The sequence below is a fragment of the Nasonia vitripennis genome (genome assembly GCF_009193385.2).
Source record: "Nasonia vitripennis strain AsymCx chromosome 4 unlocalized genomic scaffold, Nvit_psr_1.1 chr4_random0003, whole genome shotgun sequence".
Classification (NCBI taxonomy): Eukaryota; Metazoa; Arthropoda; class Insecta; order Hymenoptera; family Pteromalidae; genus Nasonia; species Nasonia vitripennis.
Genome location: NW_022279638.1, coordinates 2,747,567 through 2,770,961, shown reverse-complemented (window position 1 = coordinate 2,770,961; position 23,395 = coordinate 2,747,567). Strand labels below are relative to the sequence as shown.

Sequence of the window (23,395 nt, the reverse complement as noted above, 5' to 3'; positions counted from 1 at the left end):
GGGTAGAGAGCTTTCGCCTCCTCCAGTAATGAACTATCGAGTTCACTGGTGTGTAGCTTGCGCTTCCTGGCTTTGGCCACTATGATGGAGCGGGCCAGTGCACTGGAGGAGAGAGTGACAGCTAGTGGTGGAAGTCTGCTGTCTCCTTGCGCGTTGATGATGTTTGCGTCAAGTCTCCCCATGGTTCTGACAGTTGCAATATCCCGCCTCAGGACCGTGGGGTCCAGTGCAGACAGGACAGCGTAAGCCAGGAGATGTAGTGACGTCTCCTGGGTGTAAGCTAGGCCGGAGATTACCACCACATTATTTGCAGAGCGCTCCTGCCTCCTCTTAACCTCGGCCAGTTCACTGCGGAGGTTGTTGATCTCATCGGAGGCAGGAGCAGTGCTGATGTTGTGCTGCTCTGCTGGGCTCCTTGACGACAGTTCTTGGAGTTTTACCTGCAACTCAGAGATGGTGGACTCAGCATTGCCTAGCCGAGTCTTGAGCGCAGGCAAGTCGTCAAGGGCTTTGAGACGTTTCTCAAGCGGGCCAAGTCGCTTCTCGATCCGTGAGACCCGTTCAGACACGGTGTTTTGTGCCTGAAGGGCCTCGTTTTGGACCCGCTTGATTTCATCCAGTGCCGTGATGATGTCCTTGAGGGACGCCTCAATTGCTGCCTGTGTCCTCTCTGGCGACTGTGCTCTGGCGCTGGAAAGAGATGGAGGCGCAGACTTATTTTTCTTGGGCACACCTGTTAAAGGAGTGCCCTTGTTGGAAGAGTTTGCTGTTTCTGCCGCTGTCTTTGCCCTCGTCTGCGTGGTTTTGGGCGTGACGACGTCAAAACCCACCGCACAGGCAGCACAGGCGAGTGTGGCAACATTTCCCACCATTATGGACCGCAGAGCAACGCATATGGTGTGAAAATTATCGTTGCACAACTCGCATGTCTTCATTCTCCCCCTGGCCACCTTGTTACACTGAGCACATATAACAGGTGCTTCGGTACTTTTTTCACCAATTCCGCTCATTTTTGACGATGTTATGTCACTGCCAGATGGGGTGCAGATCGAGAGAGGTGATTGACCGACCTGTGTTTGATGGTAAATGATGTTGGTGGTGGTGCTCCGTCCGTACAACAGATGGCTCCACGTGGATCACTTCAAAGGAAAGAGAGGCGCCGTGCAGCGAGGAGAGAAGCCGTGCGTGTTTGCAGGTTATGTGCCAGCGACAGATGTTGAAGCAGGAGAAAAGCGATGTAGGAAAGTGCAGCCTCCGGTGAATAATATGTCACTACGAAGGTTGCAGAAATGCGCATGCAACAAACTACAAAAAAATAGGCCCGAAGGCAACGTGCGGCAGTAAGAGTTCAGAGAAAAGAGAGCAAAGCAGAGCAAGACTGTTAGTACTCACGTGAAGTTGGCAGAGAGAGAGAGAGAGAGAGAGAGAGAGAGAGAGAGAGAGAGAGAGAGAGAGAGAGAGAGAGAGAGAGAGAGAGAGAGAGAGAGAGCGGGAGAGGAAGTGCGAGAAGAGGTCCACGAGAGCAGGGTCATCATCTCCAGGTCCAGAGGATGAGGACGTGAGTGCTGGCGACCAGGACGAGAGGAAGTGAGGAGGAGAGCGGATGCTAAGACGAGGTCGCGAGGAAGAAGACGGAACTGGGAGTCAGAATGGGAGGACGCGGAGTGAGACGAGGAGAGAAGAAGACGAGCGGGCGAGAGGATCGAGGAGGCGAGGAGGAAGGTATCTGTGGAGCCGAGTGTGAGTGTGTGTGAGAAAGAGAGAGAGAGAGAGAGAGAGAGAGAGAGAGACGCGAGTTTATAGAGAGTGTATATGGTGTGAGGGACGCGAAAGAAGTTCGCCAGAGAAAACGCGAGCTGAAACGCGCGAAAACAGTGGAGAAGCGAGAGAAACGCGGGAGAAAATTAGAACCGATTCTGAGAAGTCGGGGCCGCTTTATGTTGCTAGCGTGCTCGCTTGGAGAGGGAGAGCAGGAGAGCGAACAGCGCGTGGCATCGGGGCCGAGCCGAGCGCGAGCGTGGCGCGCTGCTTTACCGACTTGGTCGGGACGGTCGAGCCGAGCAAGCTAGAGAGTATCGTGTGTGTGTGTGTGTGTGTGTGAGAGAGAGAGAGAGAGAGAGAGAGAGAGAGAGAGAGAGAGAGAGTGAGAGAGAGAGAGAGTGAGAGAGAGAGAGAGCGTTGGAGAGTGGGGAGAGGCGCATTGTCGCGCGGAGAGCGGATTTTGTAAGTTGGAGAATGAGTGAATAAAAAGGGAGTTTACGCGAACTCGAGTGTAGTTATTCCAATCACCCTGAATAACCCGATTTAGGGCGATCTGGCGGAACCTCCTCCGAGATCGCAAGGAGATTCGGAAACGTTTAAAAATAATAGTGTCGCGGATTCGGGCCGCGGAGCTAGTGGGAAAAATAGTTTCGCGGGTTTCTCGCAAGTCAGAAGATAAGGGTCCGCTTTTATTTTCTTAAAAATATCAGCATACGAATTTTCCTCAGCAGCTTCTATAAGAAGTGCATCAGGCCTGGTGGGTCTTTTAGTGGTTTTCTAGTGCCGTTTTTATTATTGGCACCGGTGCCTTCATGTATCTCCTTTTTCCTCTTCTTTTCTTTCATTTTCTCCTTTCTGGTAATAACCTTCTACCAGGGTGGGTATGTCTTTTCTTCCGAAGACTCCTGTGATTGGATTTTTGATGAGACTACCACAGAGTCTGTATTGTCATGTATTGTCTTCCTTCTGGATATGCTGCTGATTTGGTAACATTTTTGCTTTACTTAGCATCAATCCAAGACCCTCCTTACTCTTTTATAGCGCCTTTTGTCCTCTTTTAAGCCGCTTAACCTAGATCATAATCGCCGATAGATCGCTTTTAACAGACTTATGAATGTTGGAGGCGTCAACAGGTGCCAAAGGTGGTTCAGGTCACTTTGGCTGGCAACCTCAGATTGCCTTCCGACCCATATAAATGCGGTGGCCTGATTTGGTCTACGAAGCATATTTTATTTCTGGTCTACCCTCTGAGGTATATACCGCAGCGAGCTCTTTCCCATCCGCCATTTGGGAGACGCGCCACTTAAGTGTGTCAGGCTTCCCTGCGTGGTTGTGTGTGTGTGTGTGTGTCAACGCAGAAATCAGTACATGCGTGACAAAAAATATGGTGTGCACTTAGAGCTGTAACACTGCAAAATTTCGCCGTGTAACAACGACGTTCGACGCGGTCGGGGTAGAGTGTCTCAAGGTTACCTGTGTGAATGAGAGAGTGCACGTGTCTAAATGCGTCGTTTATTATTTGAGTGAACGACGAGAGAGGAACAATGGCTGCGACGGACGAAAAGGACAACGCACGTCGCCGACTCGTGAGTGAGAGATGCGAGGAGACGACGAGCAACGTTGGCGTAGTAGCAGCGACCGTTCACGTCGACAGGGCGTTCAAGTCGGCCCCGCGCACCGTAAGACAGCCGATGCACGTGGCGGAGCGCTTCGTGGGGTCTACCTACGTGAGCGTCTGGTGCAGCAGAACGCACGGACACCAGGAACAAAAACTACAGCGTCTCGCATTCGTAGTGACAGATGCCGCCCGAGTCAAGGGCCCTGACGACGAGGCATTGGGAGTCACTACGGGTTCCGCAGTCAAGAGTTATCTTGGTTGTCTGCGGGTGGAAGGCTGTCTGTGTGCTATGGGAATTCGAATTTCTTGGCTATCTGTTTTGACATCGGGTCCGCGGGGCTATATACGAGCACGCGCGACCGCGTGACTCGACTCTACTGCAACTTCACTCGGTGTTCCAGCTAGAAGGATTTAAGGTCAGTCAATCGTTTTCTGTTTTCTCCGGTCGTATCCGTCTCGCTGGCGAACGACAGTTCCACGTTCGGTTTCGCGAACGAAAAGGTTATCTCGCTGTCTTTATTTCTTTATCTCTTTGCATTCTGTTCCGTCGAATAAAGGGTTATCTCGTCTATACGGGCTATATTCTCGAGTAATAAGCGAAGCGTAGAATTAAGGATTTTTACGATTATGATGGAAGTGTAAAGTTATTGTGTGAAAACGTAGGTTAATACTTGGCGCCGACACCTGGACGCACGAGGCGTAAGGTGGTCGGGCAATTCTAGGATAAGTCGTTTGCGGAATTAGTTTCCGACGTAATTGTGTGAGTGAGTTAGAGACAAAGAGTGCGCGCGATCTGGTTGCTTGTGCGACGTTGCAAACGTCGCAGCCGCGTCGATACGAGGAATCTCGTTCGATGCGGCCAAGCTCTGAGTGCGCGGAAGAAACAAGCGAGTTGGATTGTTGTTGTCGGTGCCAGCCTGACCTCGAGTTCGAGGATCGGACCGGCTAACCGTCCACGTTAGCGCGAGAGTGAGCATCGTTGGCGTGAGAGTGAGCCTCGACGGCGCGCGCGCTGATTGGTCCTCCGCATGTCGCGAGCCAATCAGTGGGCGCCGATGTGCGACTCGCTATCCGCGCGGACTGCCAGCCAATCAGGCACGAGGAAGATGCGCGGGCCCGACGAGCGCGAGTGGAGAGTGAGCGCGAGAACGAGCGGGAAATCGGAGAGTTCTCTCACGACTGTCGACGTGCGAGAGAGATACGTGGCCTCCTCTGTTACGAGGAGAATTGGGAGAGTCTCCCGAGGTTGTGCGAGTGTGCGAGAGTGTGAGAGAGTCATAGGTGCAGCGCGTTGGCACGAGCAAGTGCCGACGCCCGGACGAGCCAGCAACCATCCGCACGAGAGGAAGGAAGCTAGCCAGTCCGCCATCATTGTCCGGAGGACCAGAGCAACCAGCAGCCTTGGCGTGGGAGAGCCGAGGAAGCTAGCCGTCACCAGGTCCACGAGAGTCAGGGAGGCGCCGGCGGGAGCACCGACGGACGTCCACCAGGGAGAGAGCGAGTAAGAAAGTATTAGAGAGAGAGAGAGAGAGAGAGAGAGAGAGAGAGAGAGAGAGAGAGAGAGATAGAGAGAGAGAGAGAGAGAGAGAGGGAGAGAGAGAGAGAGAGAGAGAGATTAGATTAGATTAGATTAGATTAGATTTATTTGCTGTACAATGTGCTGTACAATACTTGTATATATCGATACATAATTTAAAGTTTAATTGGATTGAGGATATGTGTGTAGGTGTGCTTGAAGGTGTGTGTGTGTGTGTGTTTGTAGTTTTGTTTAATGATGGTGATGAGACTGTATGAGAGGTAAGTGCTTGATTTGCTATGAGGATGATAACGAATTACGAATTTTCAAGGCTAAAAAAGTATTTTTTAGCCTCGCTTTTGAAATGATTGATGGGTATGATGTCTCGTAAACGTGAGGGTAATGAATTCCAAACGTATGCGGCGATTATGTGAAATGAATTCCTCAGCGCCTCCGACGAGAAAGGAGGTATGTCTAGCGGTATCGCTTCACCCCTCACAGGACGGAGTGCGACGTGGAAGTCAAAGTAGGCAATTAAATAAGATTAAATAATTTAGCATTGTTAAAGAGCTTTCGCAAGAAGCAGGCCGCAAAGTACTTCCTACGTCCGGCAGTGGTGAGCCATTGCAGCTCGCGCCTGTAAGGCGAGATGTGCTCGCCCCTCTTAAGACCATAGATGTAACGTATACCTGTGTTAACCAGTCTTAGTAGTTTAATGTCGAGTTCTTGTGTCAAGTTGCAGTAAACCAGTGAGCAGTAGTCTATGATCGGGAACAGTAGGGCCTGGACGAGGTGTTTACGCAGACCGAGGTTCGTGCTTTTCCTGAAAAAGTATAGCCTATATATAAGAGAGTGAGCACGCTTACACATTTGTGTTACGTGTTCTTTCCAGGTTAGTTTGGAGTCAAGCACGACCCCCAGGCTGCGCACAGAAGATTCAAAATCAACCCGGGCTCCCCCTATATTGATGTACGTGTTAGCCATTGTAGGTAGAGCATTGATATAGTAGGGCGAGCCCAGGACAATCGCCTTAGTTTTGAGGACATTGAGTTTTAGGTTGTTATGCCCAGCCCAGCACCTTATCCTCTCGGCATTAGCTCTCATTCTGTCGGAACAGGAGTCAAGATCCTCGAGGTGGCACTGGGTGTAGATCTGCAGGTCATCCGCATAGATCAGATGTGCAATATCCACGTCCAGACAGAGGCTTGTGTCATTGACGTACAGTGCAAAAAGTAGAGGGCCCAGTACGGATCCTTGTGGGACTCCCGTATTGAGCGGAAGGTAAGAGGATAGTTGATTGTCGTCACCAATGACGGCCTGCCGTCTGCCCGTGAGATAAGATGCAATCCATCGGATGACCTGCTTAGAAAAGCCGAAAGAGGTTAGCTTTCTATGGAGCTTGGCGTGACACACAGTGTCAAACGCCTTGCTAAAATCAAAAAGAAGAAGAAGTGTGACCTTCTTTTTGTCTATTCCAAGCCTGACATCATCAGTCAGCTTTATTAAGCCGGACTGTGTGCTGTGACCGGTACGAAAACCTGTCTGTAGGTCATCAAGGAAGAGCCTAGTTTCCAGGTAATGAGAAAGCTGCCTATGTACCAGCCACTCCAGCGCCTTGGATAGAAAACATAAGAGTGAGATCGGACGATAGTCAGTAGTGGATTTTGGAGAACTGACTTTGTTGAGTGCACGCACCAGTGACCTTTTCCAGTCCGAGGGGAAGCATGACTCGCTCAAGGACAGGTTAAAGATACGACATAATATGGGCGCCAGTACTGGCATGGCCTTGGAGACAACAACCTGTGGGATGCCATCAGTTCCCCTGGCCTGAGAGGTGAAATGCTGAACTGCGGCCAACACGTCCGATTCCGTAATCTCACTGAAGCTGAAGTGGACAGGATATTCCAGACTATCAATTGATTGCAGTTGTTCGTCGACAGAAGGGGCGAGTGGATCATTGGATATCCCGCTGAAGTATCTGTTAAGATCATCTGTTGAGAAGCGAGATGGAGTGGTTTCCTTAGAGGTGGTGATTCCAAGTTTCTCGAGTTCTCTCCAGATTTCTCCTACATCTGTTATGTTTGATAGTCGTGAGTGATAGTAGTTCAGTTTGGCTTCCTCGACCTGCTTATGTGCGTTATTTACTGCTTGTGTATAAAGAAGTTGATCTCGAGGATGACGTGTCCTGCGAAATATCATGTATAGTCTGTCCCGCTCAGTCACAAGGTCTCGAAGAGCCGAGGTGAACCACGGGTGTCGTGTGGGTCCTGGCGTTACAGTCCGTAATGGGGCGAGCTGATTGATGGCGTTTGTTAGGTTGGTGTTGAGAGTGTTGATGCATGCGTCAAGGGATGATGTGTCGATTGTAGACCAGTCACATGTGTTGAGGTAGTTGTTTAGTTTTTCAGCACTGATGCCTTTGTAATTTCTATAGGAGTATGTTCTAGGTGCTTGTCGTGGAATTTGCACGTCGAGTGTAGCCGTAATGAGGTCATGTCCGTTTATGAAGGGTGAGTCAGTCTTCCAGTGTGAAATTAGGCAATCCTGTTCGTCGACCAGGCAGAGGTCGAGCCATGTGTCAGAGTCTTGCTTGTGGTGCGTAGCACCATAGGGCACCGGTTTGAGGGAGTTCTCTTCTATGAGGGCCTTGATGAACTTGGCATCTTCTGAGGAGGAGAGTTGATCTGCGTTAAAATCTCCCATTATAACTTTCGTGGAGTAGTTGTGCATGTGACTATTCAGCTGTTCAATGAAATTGTTTCATTGTAAGAAGGGCGCGTGTGGTGGCCGATACACAACCGCCACGAAAATAGGTGGGACTCCCTTCGCAGTGATCTCACAGAAGAGATACTCCGGGTAGCCTGGCTTTCCCGTCCAGATCTCGTCGGATGAAGATATTATTGTAGCAGTCAGCGTGTTGTGGATGTAGAGGGCCACTCCTCCACCGTTTCTGTTTCTGTCTCGTCTGTGTAGCGTATAGTTAGTCAGTGTGGGAATCGAGGTTACTTTATCATTGAGCCAGGTTTCTGTTACAGCTATTACGTGAAAAGTGGGACGAGTAGACAAAAAGAGTCTTATCATTTCAATGTGCCCCGTGAGAGAGTTCGCATTGAAGTGACAGACCCGCAGTCCTTCTGACAGAGTTACCTTGGAGTGTGAAGATTTCGCGATCGATGAAGTTGATGATGGTGGTTTGGGTGGAATGAGGTGTATGTATTTTAGTTGATGTTGTTGTTGTTGCTGTTGTTTGGTGGTGTCCGAGATAAAAAATTATCTAGGTGTTCCTCGGTTTCGATGACGACGGCGCGGTTGTCGTTGAGGCGGATGTAGAGCTTGCCATTCCTCACGTATGTACGACATCCTTCCCTCCTCTTGACCTCCATCCGCGCTCTGACCCTCAGCTTGTGCACCTCTGGGGGAAGGAGCGGATTGATGTTGATTAGCCACTGGTGGTCTGGAGCTGGGGCTCGCGCTTCCTCCAGTAGGTCTGCATCCAGCTCCGCTGTGTGGAGCTTGCGCTTTCTGGCCTTCGCAGCTATTATTGAGCAGGCGAGGGCATGTGACGCCAGAGTGACAGCAAGAGGTGGCATTCTGGCTGAGTTGTCAGCGGCTGTGTCCAGTCTTCCCATAACCCTCGCTCTTACTACGTCCCGTTGGAGAACTGTGGGGTCCAGCGCAGTGAGCACCGCATAAGCCAGCAGCCGCAATGAGGATTCCTCAGTGTATCGGAGCCCCGTAATCACAACGACATTGTCGTTGTTGGTGTGCTCCTGCTGCCTTTTGATGACGGATATTTCCCTGCGGAGGTGAGCCAGTTCGTTGTAGTTGCCGTCGTGAGGTGTGCCGTTACTGCTGTTGGTTGGCTGCGGGATAGCAAGATTCCTCGATGCCAGGTCTTCTAGCTTTGCCTGCAGCTCACTGATGTTTTTCTCAGCATCATTAATGCGAGAAGTAAGCTGCGGCAGGTCATCAAGGGCCTTGAGCCTCCGCTCTAGGGGAGCCAGCCTAGAGAGAGAGAGAGAGAGAGACAGCCGTCAGCGGACTGGACCTGGGCCTGTGGCCCGCCGTCTGCTGCACGAGCGTGGCTCGTGTTTGAGCGTCCCAGCGTAAGCCCTGCGTGGCTAAACTGTGCGCGGGAGGCACTACAGCCACCGTGTTGTAGGGAAGGGCTGGGCGAAATACATGTGCAATAAAACTTAACCATTGTGTGTGATCATTTTCCCCTCTCCCTAGCGTTCTCCCAAACGTGATGATCGCGGTCAAATCCTACGTTTAGATAAATCCTAGTGCATGCGAGGCTCTAGGTGTTGCGCACCTGTGTTGGGAGGCACAGCATCGCACTTGTCGAGCCTTGAGACACGCGCAAGTCACGCGGGATATCTTTCGTGTTCGTATATTTGCTTGTCGGAGTTGCCTTTGTTCACGGGTACTTTCAGTAATTTATACGAGTCAATTATAAGTTGTAAGAATTTATTAAGATTATACAGTTCCGTCTCATAAACCACGTGTCTCTATTATCCCGAAGCGCTCTCTCTCCTTACTGTTTTCGGGGCTGCAGCTAGCCGAGCAAACGACGTGCAAAAACCCTCGCGCCGGAAAACAAAGTATCGCGAGACTCTGGCGTTCACGAGGAGCGCCTGGCGCCAGCGAGTCATTTTTCAAGCCCCGGGCGAGGGATTGCACCATAACTGAGGTAGCACGAAAACCCCAGTTACAGGGCCCTTGGTACACAATATACTATTAAAATGAAATTAATATTCAATTTCTTGAGGGTTGGGTCTTATTTTCCGGGCTACTATCCAGATAGTTTTATCGATAGAGCAATTTAATTATACAATTTAAATTTATTTCTACGTTTGTATTTATATAACTAGTTTTTTTTAAACTAAAAGAATTAAATCTTGTGAAGTTGACCCTCCCTCCATTTTTCACTCACTCTAATAACAATACTATAAACAAACCTGGATCTTTTAATATGTTTGTATTTATATACTTCCGTTTTTTTTTCAGATAATTATGGTTATTTGAAGACATTACTCAGTTTATTAATGCCACCGAATTCTTGTCGCCTAATTAGTGGATGGTTAACACAGGGACAAATAATTATGGATTATATAATCATTACGGCAGAAATAAAGCATTTATTGAGCAATGAAGCATGTTCTAATATGAGCTATACATTAGAACAGCTGCAACCTCAATTAATTTCCCTTTGCTCTAAAATAAATGCATTCCCGTGTCCTACGGTCAAACATAGGTAATTAACAAGTTACATAAAAATTAATGTATCGTGCACTTGCTATAATAAGTAGGTGCTTTTATTCTGAGTATAGAGTTTGCTTTATGATTGACAGGTATTAAAAGATGAAAAAATAGACGAGCGCATATTGCAAGTCAATGATAATCATTCTTATCAATAAACTTAAATAAATCATTTCTTAAAATTTTCAAGTAATAATGTTCAGCAGGTAAGCTGTAATCAGCTAACTAGTAGTTATAAATATTAACATTGTTGTCCTTTCCAAGATTATTATTTTAATGTTAAGTCACGAACTTTCGGTTGTATTTAAATAATTTTACTTACTTTAGTAACGAACCTGGAATCTCGCCACTTAGTCAAATGGTCTTCTGCAGGCTCCTTAATTGATGAACACTTAAGAAATTTAATTCTATAATGATTTATTTATAGATTGCAACCGAATCGCGATTTAATCGCTGGTCTCTTTCATTAACGGATATCAGCGTCATGCAAGTATCTAGCTAGATTGTTAGATTTCGAATGTCAATTAGTTAAGTCAACGGGTACTCAAGGGTTTGTTAAAAACAGTCAGCTGATTTTTGTTTACCTGCTGAACATTAATACTTGACATTTTTTAAATTAATTGCATTACCTTCATTAACGTATATTTATGAAAATAATAAGAACGTTTTGCAAGCTATAAATATTTGACAATTTCTTCTCGTCCTTGGATTCGGTTTGTTGTTGCCATAGTCGGATCTATCATACTTGTTCTTGAGCTGCGGTAGAAAAAAGAATAGTATATTGTGCAACTAGGGGGGGGGGGGCTATCAAATAAAATAAATAAAACTGAAGGATGATGAAGCTATTCTCGTACCGGATTTGTATTTAGCGAGCCAAAATACATAGAAATACATGTGTCATGTGCCGGGGTCAAACATATTTTTTTTTGTCTACCGGTGATTATCAAAGGAAAATTGAAGGAGGTAAGAAAATAAAGAGAATGATTGGAGAAGACAATTAAGGAAGTGAAATATCAGGTGAGTAAAGTGAAGGACAACACTGGGAGGACCAAGGAGTAGAAAGGGAAGGCGGTAGAGAGAAAAACAGTAAGGAGCAAGATTAGGTTAGTAAGCGACAGCAAAAGAAAGAGAATGGTGTAAGGTAAAACTAAGGTGTGGTAGAGGTTTAATTCTCCACAGGGGAGAGAGATGGAAGGAGAAGAATTAGTTGGAGAGCTAACTGGCGGAGAGCCTGGAGGAGACAAGATGGGAGTGTCGAGTTTCTATCTAGTTTTAAGTTTTTCAAAGCCCATAGTCGGGAAAACCCAAGATCCGTCTGTCCCTTCGCAAGCAGGTAAACGAAGTGAGCATCAGCTTCTGCTGCGACCGGAGTTGTTCTGCTCGAGAAGAACTGTCCAGGCAGTCAGTCTCGCACGAGCATTGACACGAGAAATAGCGCTCTCGTATATTGAGATCGATGTGTCGTTTGTGTAATTTTCCTCTTCTAATATTTTACCTTGAATAAAATTCTAATTTTCTTATATTTTAAATTCATCTTGTCAGCACCTTATTTTTGCACCCAGTCAATTGTGGATAAAAACAGGGGCACGGAGGAGACGAAAAATGAGGAGACTAAAAAAATTATTTTCGCTACCAAAAAAGAGATGAACAAAATTTGAACAGAATCAACGAGAGAGGAGAGATCGGATTAGAGCAGTAGTTGAACGTTGGAGAAAGTAGAGCGAAAAAAGAGGCAATGTTAAAAAGGGAGAGAAGCGTTTAAAAAGTGCCGTGTAAGCGTAATAATTTTGTCTCTATGTTGAAACGTAACTTTCATTTTGCGGAGTATGACTTTATTGTAATAATTTCAGAATGTGGACTAGGATTCGATTTTTTCAGGCGAGAGAGAGAGAGAGAGAGAGAGAGAGAGAGAGAGAGAGAGAGAGAGAGAGAGAGAGAGAGAGAGAGAGAGAGAGAGAGAGAACAGACTCACGGGTTTACCGATTAACGTCATGTTGACGCTGCTGGACGGACTGGTTGCTTTGGGTTCCACCTCGGCGGCCCACTGAACTCCTCGTGGCGTTCAGCAGAGAGAGCGAGTCGCGCTTCTCTCTGCTGATCGATAGTCCTTCTTCGATCGATTCGAGGCCTTTCGGATTGCTTCATGCGAATCGGGCTCTGCTATCTCGTTCTCTGCGTCGGCTCTCTTCCAGTGACGAGAGAGGGCGGTGCGTTTCGATGAACGTGGCACTTGTGTAACTCTGGCACCACTGAGTTTTTTTATTATGCGAACTGTTAGTTTTTACTGAGACTCTTTCATGGATTCGCACTTTCAACTTATTCAACGCGAACTTATTTTACCTATTTTTGTAGGATTATGCTGTGATGGGGAAGTACTTCTTCTTCTGGCAGTATATGTATATGTGTATCTGTTTTGTGTGTCTCTATTTTAATTGGCGTCGTAGGCGCGTAATGGAATTCCCGATTCCATTACACTTGGAGATGTAAAAGCAGTCTTTGAGTAAGAGACTACTCATTTGTTTTCCACTCATTGGGCACTTACTTGTATAAATAGTTTCAAAGAAACTTATATGTATTGTAGTTTCGAAGAAACATTATACCTAAGAAGAAAGCTTATTAAATGTGACCAAGTAGATGTAGTTTTTTCAATTTTTGTAATTTTATATTTAATAAAATGGTTGAATCATTAAAATTCAGCGGTAATTTTGTAGAAAACAAACTATCTATATTAAAAAATCCCAAATATCAAATTTTAGAAATGTTTCGTGGAGATTTTATCGATATTTAAACAGACTTTTTCCACTTCAACAAACTTTATATATTGAATATACAACAAACTATAAGCCCACCATGTATCTATCCCTGCTAATATCCGAAGGTCAAAAACGATTTCAAAAACCGTAATCGTTTTTGATAGTCGTTTGTGTAACGTAATTTTGGCTTTATTAGGTATTAGAATGTATTTTATCAGTTCAGCATACAAAAATATTATAAACTATTATTTTGTATCACAATAACGATTAAAATGGTATAAAAAACTTGAATGGTCTTATATACTAACCATCACAGATTCTAACTACTTGCGAGTAATAAAATCCGGACGCCACCTGGCGACGAATCATTCTTAATCGTTTCTTAGTATAATTCAATCGTTTTACATAATCGCAATGGATCTTTATTTTTGGTATAAAATTTGATCGTATCTAAACGTTTTCAATCTGTTGCAATGCTCTTTATATTGTCTGAAATTCGCTGAATCATGATGAAGTGTTATCGTTTTTTATCTAGATTAATTTAATGGTTCTTAACATATAATATTAGTAAAAGATTTTAATACTTTTTAATTGTTTATTATTCAATTGTCACGTGTGAATACTCACACATATATAGCGTTGTTATTTATTATGCAATCGATGCATAAGTTGCCAAATACGCGCATAGCAACAGCTCGGACGCACCCCGAAGTCCGTTTCTTTTGACTCAGCATAACCTCCCTTCCATGATTTCGGACAACCGCGCGGGTAGGAATCACACCACCCGGGGAGTCTATAAAAGGGGATGCATGCGGGCGCGCCCCCTCGATTCCGCCACTCACGATCCAGCACTAGACAGGAAGTTTGGACTCGGAGACGACAGATAGGATCGTATACTTAAAACGCACGTTCTCTCTTTCATACAATCAGTCCATTGTGAATTACGATTAATAAACAGACACTTCACCTCACGGAGAACAAAACCATCAACCCTCACTCGTAACACAATACAATAAATATGTTGTGGAAATGATAAATGTGAAAATTTTTGAGTAATTGTGTTGGAATGTAAAATAATAATGTGGAAATTAAAAATTTTACATTTAAATTTGGTGCATCACTAACATGAAACTTGTCATAATTTTTACAAATTTTCATGATTTTTCAAAATGCTTCACATTTTTACATATTTATATTGGCAACTCAGAAAAGCGTTCTTTTTATAGTAATATTTGTGCACAGTATTTCATGTTTTCTCACAATCGGGCATATAATATCTTCGCTTCCTATGAAGACTAGCACGTTTCGCGTCCTTGCCGCGAAGACTAGCACATTTCACGAAAATACTAATGGTTTCGTGGCTTTACGCTTAAACAATAGATGATATTTATGAACGTCAAAGTAGTACATAGTAATATTCATATGCAAAGAGTCAGCTAGTACGAACATTATTAAATTATCATAAGTATTTCTCATACTATAAGGAGCACTAATTTGAGCCGTAAAACATGCTATTTCGCGGTGAAAAGTGAAAAGTGCTAGTCTTCGCGGCGAATAACCAAATGTACTGGTCTTTCGTGCGAGATCTGAAATGTACTACTCTTCGTAGGGAGCGATGATGTACTATCTCAGATTTACAAAATATTATTAAATTTAAAGACTAAGATGTACAGTTTTAATGCACTTAAATTTTTGAGAGTGGACTAATGCAACTTCTATCTAGGAGCTCCAGATCGCCAATCACTGAGTCTAGTAAGAACGCTCCGTAGTTTTTGGCATTTAAGTATAAGAATGCTTTCAAACGGTGTCAGGTCAGCCATGATGGGTCACAGGGAGTGCGCGCCGAATTTTTTATTGGTGTAATTCGAATTTATCAACTAACAATCACAAAGAATCAAAGTTTATCACTTTTAATTGCGTTATAAGTAGTTAATAGTACATTACACAACTTGGGGCGAAAATGAGCTTTTCCAAGCGAGGATTATTTTTGAGCACAAGTGGTAGTCAAGGGCGATGTAGGCGCCTGAGTCGGACACGAGTGCTCAAACATCATCCGAGTCTGGAAAAGTACATTCGTCCCTTGTTGCGTACCGTGATTTTTATAAAAAATGTATAAGAAAGACTATTTTGGTCGCCTATGAAATGGATCGAAAGTATCGTTTTTTTAAGTCGTCCACTACAGTGTGTATATATATAATATTTATATGGAAATTATCCAAAAATTTATAAATTTTAAAAAATTTTGAAAGTTTTTGCCAATTTAAAGTTTTAATGAGGAAATGAAGCAAAAAATAAAAACAGTGGAGCGAAAATGGTCATTTTCGCCCCTAGGGGCTAAAACGACCATTTTCGCTCCACTTGTTTTCTGACGCTTGGAAAACTCTATTTTCGGTCCTCTTTATAGGCGCTGAAATACGATTAAAAAACGATAGAATTATGTATCATTTGCGATTTTAATACGGTATATTAAAAATGATTAAAATGATTTTAATTATATGCTATTAGAAACAATTTCATTTGGCTCATCATTAATTACGATTAACTCACAAACAATCAAATATAATTAAAATTTATTACTTTTAGTTATAATATAGTCTTTTAGAAACGATACGATTACTTTGGATTAAACCTGACATTGCCGCATTATTTTCAGCGATTTCGAGGACATTAAAATAGATTAAAATAGATTAAATGGAATTGTTAGTGATAATGCGGATCGAAAACGATTAAAATTAATGCTAAAAATAAGCATTAATTGCTATAGATTAAAATATATTGAAATTGATTCTTCTAAAATGATCACGAGGATTAGAAGTATTAAGAACGATTAAAATGTGATTGAAATTAATCTATTAGCTATTAGCATGGTACATCTATATAGGTGCACCAGGAGCTCAATAAAGTTATAAATTGAGAATTCTTTTGCACGCCATTCAATACTTGTACTATGCTATGTGTGTGTGTATGTGTGTGTGTGCGTGTGCGCACATAGATGTAAAATGGAAAAATTAAAAAAAAAGAAATATACATATACATGTTTAAGATACAAATAGTTTAATTGTTTGCTACGTTTTACTTTACATTTAAAATTTTGATTTGATTTAAAACTGCAAGTTGAAGGAACTGGGTGTATTACCAGCACCTTAACTCGCGTACAAAAAAGTTGCTCTGACTGAATTCTACTAGAAGAAAGAGCGTATTGCTTTTGTCTATTCGAGCTCGGTCGAGCGACTGAGGCTAAAAAGCTGGATGAAGCGCCTTTTATTTCCTGAGGCGCTACTGCGCCGAGCCACTACGGCGCGCTTTCCTTTTCAGTGCGCCAGCGCTGCTACTGCGGCTGCTTCCCCCTTCAGTCCGCCGCCGCTGCTGCTGCTCGCTGATTGATTCGGCGCTGATCATATTTTGGATGTACTTCCTAGTCACAATATTTTTTCTGCGCGCGGCGTACACAAGTCCGGACCGTTACAATATATATATATATATATATATATATATATATGTGTGTGTGTGTGTGTGTGTAGGTGTGTGGTTCTCTGTCAAATCAAAGATCAAAATTTTTTTCTTCTTCAACCCACGGTAAATATGTTCCAGAAACAGTTTCCAATGCACCTGAATTTTTTCAGATTTTTAAATTACTTTTTACGAAAATGATAGGGAGCCAATGATGTCAATTTTTGGGTTTTCAGCACAATTTAATTAATTCATAGCTCCTCAGGGAAGCATTTTTCACTATAGACATAGACATACTTTTTTTTTAAATTTTCTCACCTTTTCAATAAAAATACCCTTAAAGTCATATATATATATATATATATATATATATATATATATACAGGGTGGGCCATTTTAATCAAACCAGTCTAATAACTCCTAAATTAAGCCATGAACAGAAAAATTGTTCAGATGAAAGTTGTCCAGGATCAAGGGGGACATCGTTTTGTGCAATTAGTTTTGACCTTGAACTCAAATTTCAAGGTTATTTGAAGGTCAAATTTTTGTTTAAATAGGAACCCCTATTTTTGATAGCAGATTCGGAAAGAACAGGAAATTTTACGTCCGAAAGTCAACATCCTCTAAAAGCTCTGGCAGTCGATCTCGGAGCAATGCCAAATAGCTATTCTGGTTAACATTTTGACCGAAAAAATATGGCCCAATCAGGTAACCATTAATGATCCCACACCACACCATTTAACTCCATCGGTTTTGATGGTCAATAGCCCTGTACCAGTGGGGATTTACAGGTGACCAGTAGTGACTATTGTGCCTATTTAATTGACCATCACTGCGAAATATAGCCTCGTCAGAAAACATAACAAATCTGAAAAAATCTGTTTTGGGTTTCGCCTAAGATCATTATCATATCAACAATTTCATTGGATTGATAATCGCCCATGTTGAAAATTTTGTTTATAATAAGAAAAACTATTTTATTTACATTCACTCTTTATTGAAATTGAAACTAAACCAAAATAATTTTCAAACTGTATAATTTTTAAATCAAATTTGTAACTTCTTATTTTCTTACGTTAAGACATAGTGATTTAAATTGAAGACAGCGTGAGAACAATCGTTACAATTCATATTAGATTAAAGAAATTCAACTTAAAAAAAAACATCTAAACTGGAAGTGATGCACTTTGGCAAATACAATTATTAATAATTTTTTTTAATATTACAAAAGCAAAATGCTGTTTAATATTTTACGCTTTTGAAACGTTAAACTTTTACTTGACTCTGCTTCGACCGTGAATGAATTGACAACATTGATTTTTAACGTTCCATTTCCCACTCCCATTAAGAACTCAGATATTTAAAATTATCATGTTTAATTCAAAATTTACTTTTGACCACTAAAAATTTGTTAACGAATGTTAAACAAGCATCCTAGTGAGAGGCAAGGGGACTCACAGTAAACAAGCACCCCAGTGAGAGGCAAGGGGACTCACGTTAAAAAAGCACACCAAAGGGATCATAATCCTAATACGTCCACGTCGATGTTCCTGGGTAGAGCTGAAATTAGGGAATTATTTTGTTTTCAAGGTAAATATTTTCATGGTCATTGTCACATTAGGTTTGAATATTCATCATAAAAGTACATTAACTACGATTATTCTATCAGAAAATGCGATTAAATAGCAATTACAGTATTTCTTAACATTTGACCTTGAAATGACCTTGTGAAGGTCATGAAAAAAATTTTGAAATACCGTTTCGGGCGTAAAATTTCCTGTTCTTTCCGAATCTGCTATCAAAAATAGAGGTTCCTATTTAAAAAAAAAATTGACCTACAAATGACCTTGAAATTTGAGTTCAAGGTCAAAGCTAATTCCACAAAAAGATATCCCCCTTGATCCTGGACAACTTTCATCTGAACAATTTTTCTGTTCAGATGAAAGTTGTCTGTTCATGGCTTAATTTAGGAGTTATTAGACTGGTTTGATTAAAATGGCCTACCCTGTATATATATGTGTGTGTGTGTTTGTGTGTTATACCTATCTTATAAGCCATTTAAATCTTAATATTGGTGAAAATAAGAGTTCGATCCGTACTACGACCTTTTTTCTGTTCCTGTATGGGTCCCAGAATGGCCGAGATCCTGTATCTTTGGCTAAAAATAAAAATATCCATAAATTTGTGCTACATGATTAAAATTCATATTCAAAGCCTGTGGCAAAGCTTATAACTTGCTTGGAGCGTTTCTAAAAAAATCACAGAGGTAGCAAACATCAAAATAAAATTTAAAGCTTAGTGATAAATTATTTAAATACATGTTAGCTTACAGAAATGAATTGCGTCACTTAAATCATCGCCATAAAATCATAAATGTTGATTTTATTGTTACAAATTGTAACGGGGTGAGACTTGACGTGAGAGGAGAAAATCACAAAAGGAGACGCCGAGACCGAGAATCGATCCGGCGCTCCCGAGATCTATAGGCACGCGTACTACCAATTGAGCCAACGCCGCCTTATTTCGTCACTCTCTATCCTACCTCGATTACCGGCGTGGCAATATATAAGTTTTGGATAGTTCATTGATTAAAAGTTTGCAGACCCCTCTGTTTTTTATTATAGAATTATATATGTGTGTGTGTGTGTGTGTGTGACATGAATTCATAGGGAGGGACTTAAACGACATGCAAAGACACCCTTATAAGAGGAAGCAAAACTTTTGAGAAAAATCGGTTTTTACATTAAGTCTTTACTTGAGAACCTCTTGACGAAATGGGTTAAAATTTTAGCAGAAGATAGCTTTTTTATGGTAAATCACCAAATAAAATTTTGAAGCATTTGACTACGTTGTTTTAGAGATATAAGGAATCAAAATTTCTCAAAAAAATTGAAACCTTGATATTTTAATAACCATAGGGTTTTGATAGCTACGCAATGAACTTAGCCAAAACACATAAAATAACTACTTTTTTCTGAAATCTCAAGTGCAATAAGGCCTTTTTACGTCCGTAATCGAGGCACAAAAAAACGTATTTTTTCAGTTTTCGATTTATTATTAAAAAAATAAGTTGCCGAATCACTTCAAATTTTAATGGGATATACTTTGGCACATGACCCATCGACATGATTTTTTTTGTGAGGTTATGTTGTTTAGTTTCAGAGATATAAATTTAAGAAAAATTACATCTTTCATTTTATCTGCCGAACAAAGCGGTCGATCCTGAGGACCAAACGAGAAAAAGTGGATAATTTTATTCTCTTTCAAATTCATTTTAGCTAAATTATTTGTAACAATTGGATGATTAAAAAAAAACGCAAAATAGTGTTTTTCAAAAATCGAAAAATGACGATTAAAAAATAGTTAAGAAAATTAAAAATAACTTTTTCCCAAATTCAGAATCCAAAAATAGATATGCATGTCGAATTTTATCGATATTGACGGAGTAGTTCCAGAAATATCACGGTACACACACACACACACACACACACACATCTATACGGACATTTTCTAAAAACACTTTTGAATTGATTTGAACTTCTATCACACCAAAAAGTATTTTCTGAAAGTTTTGACGAAACTCAAAATTTTACTATTACAGAGCTTTCTCTAGGAGGAAGCAAAATGCAAGCTGCTTATAAAAAGAAGAAAAAGTTGTTATTTATACAAGCACGTTTTTAAAAGTCATTAATATTAATCAATCATTAATAAATATTTTTGTTTTCAGATTATGTCAAGCAGAAATGTCAAAAAGAACACTACAATTAGCACGCAGTTTATGCATGATAAAACACAATGAAAAAGACGCTAGCAGTTTTCTCATCCATTTGATATCGCAACTGCCTTTTCCAGAAGATTACGCTCAACAAGAGTTGCGACCAATTATAAATTTTTGTGTCAATAATACAATTGCATAATTATTATTGTATTTATTTAATACAATAGAAAAACGTGCTAATTGATTGAGTAATAATGTTAAACGGTAATATGCAAACACGTTTTTTTGTATACAACAGATTAAATTAATAAAAAACTGATATATTTTAATTGCATTGTGTACTTGATTTATAATATTGGGTATCTGGGGTGTGCTGCTATTATGGGGTCGTAGAATAATCCTCTATCATATGAAAATGTGTCTGGTATTTTCCGGCTATAAGTTCACTTCATCCCCACAACTACCCCTCCTTAGGGGATTAGGGTAAACCGGAAATTGACCGAAAGTAGACCTGAAGTAGACTGGAAGTTGACCAGAAGTGAACCGGAAATGAACTGGAAGTAATAGAAAAAAATACAAAATGAAGTGACCGAAAATAACCGGCAATGAACTAAAAATATGCCAAAAATGAAGAGGAAATGACCAGAATGATGTATATTTGCTAAAGTACTCCTAAGGAGTGAATCTGAAATTAATCAATAAATAATTAATACAAATTTACAGGGGTTCCTCCAGCTCGCTCCGTTTGCCCACACCCAATACAATTAATTTGACATTTATCTAAATAAGTATAGGCAATGAATTATTTATACATCTATTTTTTCCACACTACCCACGAGGTAAATAAAAAGGCGCGTTTTTTCCTCTGTTTACAATAATGTTATGTTATATTTAACTTGATTTAAAATTTAAAATTCAGATTAATTATCTTATAGAAATTTAAATATGCTTGAATTATGTATTCTATTCGTAAATATTTAATACTTTTATGCTGTTATTCAAAATTATATGAGTATAAACAAATTTCAAAAGAATTCTGTATCGCCACACAGTGTACCAAAACCCAATTTTCGTGACCAAAATTCGCTCGACAAGCCAAATTGCAATCATTCCTAATAAAAAAATTGCAAAATACTTGTACGATGATTTCCGTCCGTGTAGAACTGCTTATATTTAATAAAAAAGTACATAGCCTAAAAGAAAAATAGGAAAACATAGTGGTCAAATATAAATTTTATATCCTTATTTTATGAACTACCAACACTTAATCGGCATTTTAGAAACATGAAAAGGTCTTAAACACCTTTCAGATTATCAAACCAATGCTGTCACTTTTTCTATTATTCTTATAGAGTATGTGACGCGTTATCAAATATAAGTAGTTCTACATAAATGGAATGTATCGTACAAGTATTTTGAAATTTTTTTCATTAAGAATTATTGCGATTTGTCTTATCGAGCGAATTCTGGCCATAAAAAGTCGATTTTAGTACACTGTGCACCGTCGCGCGATCATGCGAAAGGATGAGATGCTTGGATGCAGTGAAATGGGATATTAAGTAGTCAATTAAGAACACACAGGATATAGGGGAAACAAGGTACTCTTTATTCCCTCTAGCGATCATTTCTTCTACATCTTCTTCTTTCCCCTAGTCCTTCTTGCGGTCTCGTAGGATCTTTGCCAAAATCTTCTTACGTGCGGCTCGCTCCGAGCATTGATGCGACCGCTTCACGCCCGGGTGACCGCAGATGTAGCATCTCGGCTCTTCCTCCCTCTTCTTCCGGAGATACTCGGCGCGCTACTGCTCCTTTAGCCGCGCGCATTCTTCCACGGCACCTTGCTCACGTCTTTCGAGATAATAACGCCGTCGGCTTAAGCTGTTTCGGCCGATTTGCTTTAGTCGAGCCCTTGGCTGGGCCGGGCTTACGCTTTTCATCCTGCTAATTCGTCGTCGGCGCGTTTGCCGTTACAATTTTCCGAGGTTGCCCGCGCGGGTGGCAAGAGGGTTTCAGGGTAGCTCCGTTTCCGGGTCCCCCACTTCCCGCTGCCACCACGAATGTCGACCCATATTTACTGGGCCATTGCTCGCGCTCGCGCTTCCCTTCCGCCACTACGTCGGTCGGCTTGAGATCAGACTCCAGTTCGTACGCTTCTGGCGGGTCGCTCATCGCCTTCACCTCTCAAGCATCCCCCGGTGATCGAGACTTATCGTCGTCCCCCTCTTCGTCGTCTTTGTCATAAAAGATCTTCATTTCTTTGGCCGACGCTAGCTTTTCCACTCTTCCTTTTTTATCGGTCAGCTCGAATGTATTCGAGTCGACTTGGACCCGTAATCGTATGTGGGTCTATGCACGGAACAGCCAATTTGCCGTGATGCCTTCCGCCGCAGACAACAATACATATCTCCTATTGGTGACGTCGTTAACCTTGGAAGTTGGCACTAGTCGGCGGGCATCGAAAAATGCCGCCTGGCGATCTTGCTACTCGCCGGACAGGGCCTTTGCACGTTTGTGCAGAGCTGGCAGCTTGGCGAGGCGGTTTCGCCACGCTCCCACAGCCTCCTTCTGTGCAGCCTCTTGATATTCTTTTCCTCTAAAAGATACCGGCATTTTCGGCTGCTTGCCGAAATTCATCATTGTGAGCGAAGCCCCCATAGATTCATGCACTGCGGTATTGAGGGAAGACGCTTTCTCGTCGAGGTACTCGTCCTATGCTCTGAGTGGTAAATTCCTTGCTCTGCCAAGTACTCGTTTATTGTCTTGTTTTTGAATTTGGTACCATTATCCAAATGAAACACCTCGGGTGCACCGAATCTCAAAATCACTCTTTCCTTGAGTGCGGGAAGTATTGCTTCGCCGCTGGCTTTGTAAAGTGGCATGCACTCTATCCATCAAGTAAACAAACCCTGAAAGATAAGTACGTACTCGTAGCATTTAGCAGACTTCGGCAAGGGGCCCATGATATTTCCGGCTACCCATTGCCAAGGCCTTTGCACCACACGTTTTCTCATAAAACCTGGTGGCGCGTGCTGTTCTACTCTGCTCAGTTGACAAAGATTGTATAGCCACCTTAGGCTGCTGTAATGTGTTATGACTTTCAATTTATAACATCTGATGTACTAGTGAAACTAAAGTATGGCAAAAAGCACGGCCAAGTATTCTCGTTAGCTGACCGTGTAATTCTCTTTAGGGGTGAGTACTCTGCTGGTAAATTCGATTACTCGGTCTTGTCCGTATATGCACTGCGTCAACACAACGCTGTATCATTCCTTCCAAAGGCCGAGAGCTATCTGAGCGCGCACCTGAAGGATTAGCCC

General features: G+C 42.1%; 1 protein-coding gene across 10 annotated transcripts in view; it reads left to right on the top strand.

Annotated features, from left to right (window-relative positions):
- LOC100679705 (nuclear pore complex protein Nup98-Nup96) overlaps nt 1-20,407 on the top strand; it is a 429,239-nt gene extending 408,832 nt beyond the window's left edge. For 9 of the 10 annotated variants that reach the window (XR_004345266.1, XM_031928065.2, XM_031928066.2 and 6 more), the window contains 2 exons: nt 9,906-10,152; nt 20,088-20,407. Coding sequence is in view for 9 of the 10 variants with exons in the window: in XM_031928065.2 (XP_031783925.1) it covers nt 9,906-10,152; nt 20,088-20,277 (437 nt within the window). In the remaining variant the exon portion in view is untranslated. Of the gene's footprint in view, nt 1-9,905; nt 10,153-20,087 lie in introns of those variants that run through there. The other variant, XM_032601889.1, reaches the window with a different exon arrangement.
- The last annotated feature ends 2,988 nt before the right edge of the window (nt 20,408-23,395 follow it).